The sequence below is a fragment of the Brachyhypopomus gauderio genome, unplaced genomic scaffold (genome assembly GCF_052324685.1).
Source record: "Brachyhypopomus gauderio isolate BG-103 unplaced genomic scaffold, BGAUD_0.2 sc107, whole genome shotgun sequence".
In the NCBI taxonomy this organism is placed as follows: Eukaryota; Metazoa; Chordata; class Actinopteri; order Gymnotiformes; family Hypopomidae; genus Brachyhypopomus; species Brachyhypopomus gauderio.
Genome location: NW_027506928.1, coordinates 120001 through 130585, shown reverse-complemented (window position 1 = coordinate 130585; position 10585 = coordinate 120001). Strand labels below are relative to the sequence as shown.

General features: G+C 45.0%; 1 protein-coding gene across 1 annotated transcript in view; it reads right to left on the bottom strand.

Moving 5' to 3' along the window:
- Positions 1-2608: 2608 nt before the first annotated feature.
- LOC143497347 (atrial natriuretic peptide-converting enzyme-like) overlaps positions 2609-10585 on the bottom strand; it is a 51763-nt gene continuing 43786 nt past the window's right edge. The window contains exons 18-22 of the mRNA XM_076993249.1: positions 7003-7052; positions 6602-6776; positions 6107-6378; positions 4237-4370; positions 2609-4001 (exon numbers count right to left, since the gene is read on the bottom strand). Of these exons, the coding sequence (XP_076849364.1) occupies positions 3819-4001; positions 4237-4370; positions 6107-6378; positions 6602-6776; positions 7003-7052 (814 nt within the window). The 3' untranslated portion in view covers positions 2609-3818. The remainder of the gene's footprint in view (positions 4002-4236; positions 4371-6106; positions 6379-6601; positions 6777-7002; positions 7053-10585) is intronic.

The window sequence follows — 10585 nt, the reverse complement described above, 5'->3', positions numbered from 1 at the left end:
CAGGGACTGTAGCTGTCTGGTGTAAGTGCTCAGTAGATTTGAGTGTCGTCTGTGTAGCTATGGTACGACAGCCCAGATTCAAGTATGATCTGTCCCAAGTGGAAGCATGTATAAATTAAATAGGAGTGGCCCAAGAACCGAACCTTGTGGAACACCACAAGTCACTGGCACTCTTTCAGAAATCTTATTTTCAATTTCATCAAAATAATTCCTGCCTTGCAGATAAAAACTGAACCATTTTAGGACCAACCCAGTTCTCTAGTCTATCTATAAGAATGTCTGTCATGGTCTACAGTATCAAAGGCTGCACTAAGGTCAAGCAGTACTAGAACAGACAGCTTCCCTGAATCCGTGTTCTGATTAATGTCATTAATTACCTTAATTAGAGCAGTTTCAGTACTGTGAGCAGGTCGAAAACTCGACTGAAATTTGTCTAGACAGCCAGTTGCAGATAGAAAAACAGACTTGCTTGAAGACTATTTTCTCAATTATTTTCCCAATAAATGATAGATTTGAGATGGGTCTGTAATTATGTGAGATTGGTCTGTAATTATTTGAGATGGGTCTGTAATTACTGCACAGTTGACTCCAAATTAATCTTTTTTAACAGAGGGTTCACCACTGCAGTGTTCAGTGCATTAGTAAAAACACCTGATAGGAGTGAAGTGTTTACTATCTGAAGTATGCCATCTGCTACTGAGTTAAACACGTTCTTTAGAAAGTTAGTAGGTAGAGGGTCAAGACTGCATGTAGAGGACTTAAGGTCCCTCACTGTCTCAATCATTGTTAACAGTATTAAATTGTGGCATTTCCATGATCAATTTACATGGTGATGGACAAATCACGTCATGATTTGTGGGTACTGGGTAGACAGACTAATATCTTGTCTGATTTTGAGAATTTTGTTATTAAAGAAAGTAGCAAACTTACTACATTGTTTGGTTGATATTACCGGTAGTTCAGGGACCATTTGTGTGTGTAAATTAGTTAATTTGTCAACCACTGAGAAGAGTAATTTGCTATTGTTAATGTTATTGTTGATAATGGAGAATATCAGGGTCATACTCTTTGAGCCAGAGGTGACGTCCTCCACTACAGCAGATGATGGTGGGTGGGGGTCTTTTTGGTGATGGGACAGAGAGCGTAGCTGCCTTTCTGGTGGTGGTTGGGGTGCCACAGGTGGTGTGAGTTTGATGCTTCTTAGAGGATGGTCTGAGGGATGGAGGTGGGGATGAAGCAGAACAGTCTGGAACAATCTAGAACAATCTAGAAGTGTTAGCGAGCACATTAGCTGCAGTTAACACCACTGCCCTCATCACCTCCCAAACCCCAGCACCACTGGAACACCTTACAAATATAAAACTTCATATCAACCAGTCATATTAGGGCAGTCATGGCCTGGCGGTTAGGGAACTGGACTTGTGACCGGAGGGTCGTGGGTTCGATTCCCAGACAGGCCATGACTGAGGTGCCCTTGAGCAAGGCACCTAACCCCAACTGCTCCCCGGGCGCCGGGCTAGGGCTGCCCACCGCTCTGGGCACGTGTGATCCACAGCCCCTAGTAATCACTAGTGTGTGTGTGTGTTCTGACTGCACAGATGGGTTAAAAGCGGAGGACAAATTTCGATTGGGGTGTAAAAATCACAATTGACAAAATATGGCACATTTCATTTTTCATTTCATTTTCATATGCTGTTTATTTCCATATTTTATTCAGGATTGATCTTTGCATATCTTATTATATTTATGTTTATTCTTTATTTTATTCAAGTCATATTCATTTTAGTAACCACCAGGACAAATCCCTAGCATGGTTAACATTCTTGCCAAAATAGAGTCATTCTGATTCTGAAAATGAACCACAGGAATTGGGTTAAATGCCAAAATCAACCACTAGATGGGGCTATATGAAAGAATTTAGAAGAAGGTTTCAGCAACATATACACTAACAGTCTGTAGGGTGCATGGTCAAGGTAATTTATTTTCATTGTCAACAAAATAAATTATTACTCTAAAACCACATGGACAATAATAAGATAATAATAATAAATGTCCACTTCAGTATTAAATGTCCACTTCAGTAAAGGAAGTGTTTCTGTACCTAGCAATTGTTTCACATTGACCTGTATAGTCAGGTCCCATTTTAATGAGACTTGATTGTCTCCATGGTAACAGCGGTAGACTGACTCGGTAGACACCCAAGACTAGCAAGGAACACTTAAACGGAAGAGAAAGATCATGGTTTGGTCATGGATCTTGGAGGAATATCAGCCATACGTGGTCGCATGGACAAGGACATTCATCCTCTGCTGAGATTTTATTAATCGTTTATAAAGCAAATAAAAAGAACTCAAAAAAAGTTTGACTCATACTACCGTTTTCTTTTTTTTATAAAAAAATTCTAACTTGTCTTTCTAAAGTGACCAAAGCTGTTCTTGTAATTCAGTGTTAGGGACATTTTTAATAAATCCACATGATTGTAAAACATTGACATGCTCCTCCCACTCTAACACTGGAAGGGACACACACCTTTTTGGGTCTTAATGTAAAGTGCTATAAACTAGGGTTTGGAAAGACTACACAAAGTATTACAACAACAAGACACAGCTAAAGCAGTTTGTGATTATACGGTTTATTGTAATAATAGAAATCCACTGTGTTTATTTTGGCTGTAACGTCACCTGTCAATAACCCTAAACAGTGCAATATATGTGAAATAATACATCATAAAAATACACAAACGTATATTTCAGACCACATAAAAAAGCTGTAGAAAAATACTCTTTAATTTTACAAAACACAGGGGAATGTTGCACTGGGTTGTTGAAGCACTGATCATTAAGCACACACACACACACACACACACACACACACACACACGCGCAAACACACAAACACACACTCTCACACACACACACGCGCAAACACACACACACACACACAATACTTATATGCTCCTGCACACACACACACAAATCATATATGCTCATGCACGCGCGCGCGCACACACACACACACGCACACAAGCGCACACATTACTTTCCTCTTTTTTTGAGTTTAAGAGATCATTACTGAGATACAGACACATTTTGCACATAAACAGGTGATAAAAACTGATTTTCAACCCGCTTGGAGTGACAACACACACTAGTCTGCAGTATTACAGAGTGAACCTGATTGGTGCAGGACAGGTGGGGAGATGAGTTAGACCCCACCCCTTAGCCATATCTATCCAATAGCAGCAAAGACAGCACAGCACTGGAGGAGGAGCCTTGTAATTAGTACTCTTGCTACAACTAACAATGACTGATCTAAACAGGACTAAATACCACACACAACTAGCCTGACTAAACCACACATAACTAGCCTGTCTCTTTACATCTATTAAGTGTGTGAACACCAGGAAAGAGTTCAGTTTATATAAGTCATAGAGTGACAGACAGAGGCAGACAGACAGACAGACAGATAGACAGACAGGGCTACTCAACACAGGCTGCTGTTGTGTGAGTTTGGTCAGATCCTCAACAGTTTGGTAAAAGGACAAAGGTAGCAACTAACACTGAACACACACACACACACACACACACACACACACACACACACACACACACAATACACTTCTAATAGCAAAAGCATCATAATATAATCCCACACTCCCAAACACACAGATACACACATCGTCTCTAGGAATGGTTAAATAACACATCTGTTTCCTCTCCAACATCTCCCCTGCTGATAAGGCGTCTGTCCCTCCTCCCTTCCAGTGTGTGTGTGTGTGTGTGTGTGTGTGTGTGTGTGTGTGTGTGTGTGTGTGTGTGTTAGACCAGGTGAAAGGTGTGTAAGTAGATCTGTCTCTGGATCCACTCAGTGAAGTGTGTGACGTTGGCGTACACCCCAGGACCCAGAACCTTAGAGAAGCAGACAGAACCCCAGGACGTCAGGCCATAGAGAGACCAGCGACCCGAGGAGTCTTCACACACCAGGGGACCGCCACTGTCACCCTGCAACACACACACGCACACACGCACACACACACACACAAAAATAAAAAATAAAATATGCAGTAATGGACACACACAGAGAAAGAAGATATGATAGAGATTCAATCACACACACTCAAACACACACAGAGGCATGCACTCCCTCTCTCTCTCTCACACACACACACACACACACACGCACACACACACACACACACACACACACACACACACACACACACACTCACTCACTCACCATGCAGGAGTCGATGGTTCCTGCTTCATATCCAGCACACAGCATGCGGGAGGTGATGGTCTTCATGTCAAAGTAAGCCTGACACTGTGAGAGAGAGATAATCCTCACCTCTCCTTCCTGGAGTTTAAACGGCACTGAGAGAGAGAGAGAGAGAGAGAGAGAGAGAGAGAGAGAGAGAGAGAGAGAGAGAGAGAGAGAGAAAGAAGGAAAGAGACACAGATGGAGAGAGGACGTTAAGAGATTCTTCCTGTACATGACAAATGAGATGTTCTAATAAAGTGAAAAGGAGTAAAATTTGTGCATGTGTGTGTATTCATGTGTGGGTGTAACTGTGTGTGTATTCATGTGTGGCTGTGACTGTGTGTGTCTAGAACCCTGAAAAGGCAGATTTGTGAGAGACAGGTTCATAAAAACAACTTCTCTTCCCATCTAACCAATGCATTTAACGAAAGCAGCCAAAGAGTCTCTACTGCGCACGCCTCCCTCTGCTGGCAGATTCTGGTATTGTCACCCAAAAATACTACACAGAAATACTGCTACACAGAAATACTGCTACAGCGCTCTCACAGTAACAGCTTCAGAACACCAGAATTAAACTGCATCAGATCATTTCGACTTTGTGTGCGTCTATGCGGAAGTGTGTGTGTGTGTGTGTGTGTGTGAGTGAGTGAGTGAGTGAGTGAGAGAGAGAGTGAGAGAGAATATGACTGTGTGTGTCAAGGTTATAATAGTTTTGGATTTTTCATTATAGTTTAGTTTTTATTTCATTGTGACTTTTTTTCTAATTCAGTTAGTTTTAATTAGATTTTAGAGCATGTTTGCTAGTTTTTATTAGTTTTAATTATTTTTTTTAAGCTTAGTTTTAGTTTAGTTTTCATTAGTTCTAGTATTAGTTTTGGTTTTTTATACTTTGGGTTATTTGTAATAATAATAAACTCATCAAAAGATACTATTTTTAAAAAATGCATTCAGTTACTGTTGAACAACCAACAGTCCACAAGATAGAAGCCTTAAGTGCAAAATTTGCTGAAAATTTCCAGACTAGGACAGATACGAACACAGGAGTGTAACCCTATTTTGGTTCGTGTGAAAAGCCAATCGTGTCACACAGTCGTGTTGACATCCAGTCTCAACACATTAACTAGTTCATCCTCCCGTTTGCGGTTTTTCTGCATATTAACTAACCAGCAGCTATTTGATCACTGGTGAAAACGGTCCATTATGGTTCACCTTCCCGGTGCTACCTAGCCGGGATGTTGCTTCTCTTTTTGCGGAGCTATTCAGAGGCTAGTTTGTCAAGGTACTGACAGTTAGCCCTCTTGTGTGAGCTTTGAGATTCATGGGGTTTTTCCTCTTGAGAACTACTCCATATATTTTATCACCTGTTTCCACTACAAGACATGTAGTCTTTCTCGTAGTCGTATTAAAAAATCCCACACAGGACCCGCCGTTTTCTCCCAACTTTTGTTGTGGTAATTTTGCAGGCTAGCATAGCGAGCAGGAGCTCTAAACAAGAGACGTGACGAACCATGAGGTGCCGTACGCTTCTGACAGCTAATATAAAACTTAGTGAAAAAAATCGATTTAATATCAGTCCACAAGACTTATAAATAAATTGACAAACACGAAAAGGTATAAGAAGAAGGGTATCCTATCTATAATTTCAGAACATTTTAGTTAGTTTTTTAAACATGTAATATAGTTACTGTTAGTTATCGTTTTTTCTTTTAATTACTGTTATTTATTTCAGTTAACGAAAATGTTTTTTCAATATCAGTTCTTTCGTTTTCGTTAACGATTATAACCTTGGTGTGTGTGTGTGTGTGTGTGTGTGTGTGTGTGTGTGTGTGTGTGTGTGTGAGACACTCACTCCTGTTGCCCATGTGTCCCCAGCCGGTGATGTAGCAGTAGGTGTCGGGCGTGGGCAGGTGTCCAGGGTGGGGGAGACACACCGGCCGGACGTAGCTGCTCACCTCCACCTCGCTGTCCAGCTCAATGATGCTGATGTCATAGTCGACGACGGCACGGTTGTAGCGAGAGTGCACAATCACACGCTTCACCCGCCGTGTTTGCATGTGGTCTGACGGGTGGTCCAGGTTACTGACCCCCAACACCACCCTCCACACACCCGCACTCTCACGCCTGGACACACACACACACCATGGGCATCATATCTCATCATTCATCCACTCATATCAGAGTCCGTCTTCTGCTGATCAGGACACGTGTGTGTGTGTGTGTGTGTGTGTGTGTGTGCGAGTGTGTATGCGAGCTTGTGTCAGTGTGTGTGGGCGAGAGTGTGTGTGAGACTCCGTGTTTGTGTGCGTGTGTGTATCAGTGTGTGTGTGTATGTGTGTGTCCTCACCCCTCAAAGCAGTGTGCTACAGTCAGAGCCCATCTCCTGCTGATCAGCACACAGCCACATATGTGCCCACTGGGGTCACTCTGTAGGGAGCACTGCCACGGCCATCGCCCTGGACGACTCGTACGGCCTCCCAGAATCCTCTTCACCATCCGCGCTGCAGGCCTGCGCCCACACTCTAACACACACACACACACGCACACACACATAAGTGAGGTTTTAGGCTTTTGGTGTCTATGCTTTTTTCCACGTCCATAAAACTGAAATGTTGCAGAAACATGAGTGTTTTTTAGTCTGGTCCACTACAATCTGGAAATGTGACATTTTTGGAAAATGACGTTTAGATTAAACAAGGAAGTCATTGCATTTGTTTTGGTGTCATGGTTGTGTCGTCGCTGTCTTACCGTCTTTGGTACACTGAAGAACAATCCTCTTACGGGAGTAGCAGGAGTGTCTGTACACACACACACATCAATAAAGCAGAAGACACAACTGATGGGGGTGTATGATGGGGTGAGGAGTGGGGTAGAGCTTCATCAGTGTGTTAGGTGGGTGGAGTTTTTTCAATGTGATATGTGGGTGGGTGGAGTTTAGAGGGGGTGGGACCTGGCAGAGGTTTACTTGCTGCCACTTGATGGACAACCTAAAAATCCAAAAAGATCTGAAAATCCTGAAGAGGGCGAAGTGAGAGGTTGGAGTGAGAAGGTAAAGAGAGATTGGAGTGAGAGGTTAGAATGAGAGGGTGGAGTGAGAGGGTGGAGTGAGAGTGTGGAGTGAGTGGATTGGAGTGAGAGGGTGGAGTGAGAGGGTAGAGTGAGAGTGAAGCAAGAGGGTGGAGTGAGAGTGGTGTGAGGGTGAAGTGAGGGGGTGGAGTGAGAGGGTGAAGTGAGGGAGGAGTGAGGGTGTAGTGAGAGGGTTAAGAGAGGATGGAGCGAGAGGTTAGAATGAGAGTGTGGAGTGAGTGAAGTGAAAGGTTGGAGTGAGAGTGAAGTGAGAGTGAAGTGAGAGGGTGGGGATGTTGGAGTAAGAGTGTGGAGTGAGTGAAGTGAGAGGGTGGAGTGAGAGGATGTAGTGAGGTTGGAGTGAGAGGTTAGAGTGATAGTGAAGTGAGAGGATGTAGTGATAGTGAAGTGAGAGGATGTAGTGATAGTGAAGTGAGAGGATGGAGTGATAGTGAAGTGAGAGGGTGGAGTGATAGTGAAGTGAGAGGATGGAGTGATAGTGAAGTGAGAGGGTGGAGTGAGAGTGAAGTGAGAGGATGCAGTGAGAGGATGAAGTGAGAGGATGTAGTGAGGTTTGAGTGAGAAGTTAGAGTGATAGTGAAGTGAGAGGATGGAGTGAGAGGAAGTAGTGAGGTTGGAGTGAGAGGTTAGAGTGATAGTGAAGTGAGAGGATGAGTGAGAGGTTAGAGTGAGAGGGTGGAGTGAGAGTGAAGTGAGAGGATGGAGAGAGGGTGAAGTGAGAGGATGGAGTGAGAGGATGGAGTGAGAGGATGGAGTGAGAGGATGGAGTAAGGATGTGGAGTGATTGGGTGGAGTGAGAGGGTGAAGTGAGAGGGCGAAGTGAGGTTGGAACGAGAGGATAAAGTGAGAATGTAGAGTGAGAGGATGGAGTGAGGGTGGAGTGAGAGGATGTAGTGAGGGGGTGGAGTGAGAGGGTGAACTGAGAGGTTGAGTGAAGGTGGAGTGAGAGGGTGGAGTGAAGGTGGAGTGAGAGGGTGGATTGAGAGTGTAGTGAGAGGGAGAAGCTGGAGTGAGAGGTTTCAGTGAGAGGTTGGAGTGAGAGTGAAGTGAGAGGGTGGAATGAGAGGGTGTGGTGAGGTTGGAGTGAAAGGGCGGAGTGAGGTTGGAGTGAGAGGTTAGAGTGATAGTGAAGTGAGAGGTTAGAGTGAGAGGGTGGAGTGAGAGTGAAGTGAGAAGGTGGAGTGAGAGGGTGGAGTGAGAGTGAAGTGAGAGGGTGGAGTGAGAGGGTGGAGTGAGAGGATGTAGTGAGATTGGAGTGAGAGGTTGGAGTGCTAGTGAAGTGAGAGGATGGGGTGAGAGGTTGGAGTGAGAGGTTGGAGTGATAGTGAAGTGAGAGGATGGAGTGAGAGGGTGGAGTGAGAGGATGTAATTAGGTTGGAGTGAGAGGTTAGAGTGATAGTGAAGTGAGAGGATGTAGTGAGAGTGAAGTGAGAGGATGGAGGGAGAGTGAAGTGAGGGTGGAGTGAGAGGATGTAGTGAGAGTGAAGTGAGAGGATGCAGTGAGAGGATGAAGTGAGAGTGCAGTGAGAGGGTGGAGTGAGAGGATGTAGTGAGGTTTGAGTGAGAGGTTAGAGTGATAGTGAAGTGAGAGGATGAGTGAGAGGTTAGAGTGATAGTGAAGTGAGAGGATGGAGTGAGAGGTTAGAGTGAGAGGTTGGAGTGAGAGTGAAGTGAGAGGGTGGAATGAGAGGGTGTAGTGAGGTTGGAGTGAGAGGGCGGAGTGAGGTTGGAGTGAGAGGTTAGAGTGATAGTGAAGTAAGAGGTTAGAGTGAGAGGGTGGAGTGAGAGGGTGGAGTGAGAGGGTGGAGTGAGAGTGAAGTGAGAGGGTGGAGTGAGAGGATGTAGTGAGATTGGAGTGAGAGGTTGGAGTGCTAGTGAAGTGAGAGGATGGGGTAAGAGGATGTAGTGAGGTTGGAGTGAGAGGTTAGAGTGATAGTGAAGTGAGAGGATGGAGTGAGAGGGTGGAGTGAGAGGATGTAATTAGGTTGGAGTGAGAGGTTAGAGTGATAGTGAAGTGAGAGGATGTAGTGAGAGGATGTAGTGAGAGTGAAGTGAGAGGATGGAGGGAGAGTGAAGTGAGGGTGGAGTGAGAGGATGTAGTGAGTGAAGTGAGAGGATGCAGTGAGAGGATGAAGTGAGAGTGCAGTGAGAGGGTGGAGTGAGAGGATGTAGTGAGGTTTGAGTGAGAGGTTAGAGTGATAGTGAAGTGAGAGGATGAGTGAGAGGTTAGAGTGAGAGGGTGGAGTGAGAGTGAAGTGAGAGGGTGAAGTGAGTTTGGAGTCAGAGGTTAGAGTGAGATGGTGGAGTGAGAGTGAAGTGAGAGGATGGAGAGAGAGTGAAGTGAGAGGATGGAGTGAGAGGGTAGAGTGAGAGAATTGAGTGAGAGGATGGAGTAAGGATGTGGAGTGATTGGGTGAAGTGAGGTTGGAACGAGAGGATAGAGTGAGAATGTAGAGTGAGGGTGAGGTGAGAGGATGGAGTGAGGGTGGAGTGAGAGGATGTAGTGAGGGGGTGGAGTGAGAGGGTGAACTGAGAGGTTGAGTGAAGGTGGAGTGAGAGGGTGGATTGAGAGTGTAGTGAGAGGGAGAAGGTGGAGTGAGAGGTTAGAGTGAGAGGTTGGAGTGAGAGTGAAGTGAGAGGGTGGAATGAGAGGGTGTAGTGAGGTTGGAGTGAGAGGTTAGAGTGATAGTGAAGTGAGAGGTTAGAGTGAGAGGGTGGAGTGAGAGTGAAGTGAGAGGGTGGAGTGAGAGGATGTAGTGAGGTTGGAGTGAGAGGTTGGAGTGCTAGTGAAGTGAGAGGATGGGGTGAGAGGATGTAGTGAGGTTGGAGTGAGAGGTTAGAGTGATAGTGAAGTGAGAGGATGGAGTGAGAGGTTAGAGTGAGAGGATGTAGTGAGGTTGGAGTGAGAGGTTAGAGTGATAGTGAAGTGAGAGGTTAGAGTGAGAGGGTGTAGTGAGAGTGAAGTGAGGTTGGAGTCAGAGGTTAGAGTGAGATGGTGGAGTGAGAGTGAAGTGAGAGGATGTAGTGAGGGGGTGGAGTGAGAGGATGTAGTGAGGGGATGGAGTGAGAGAATGGAGTGAGATGATGGAGTGAGGTTGGAGTGAGGGGGTGGAGTGAGGGTGAAGTTAGAGAGTGAAGTGAAGGTGGAGTGAGAGGGTTGAGTGAGGGTGAAATGAGAGGGTGGAGTGAGTGGAGTGAGAGGGTGAAGGTGGAGTGAGAGGGTAAAGTGAGAGGGTGAGAGTGA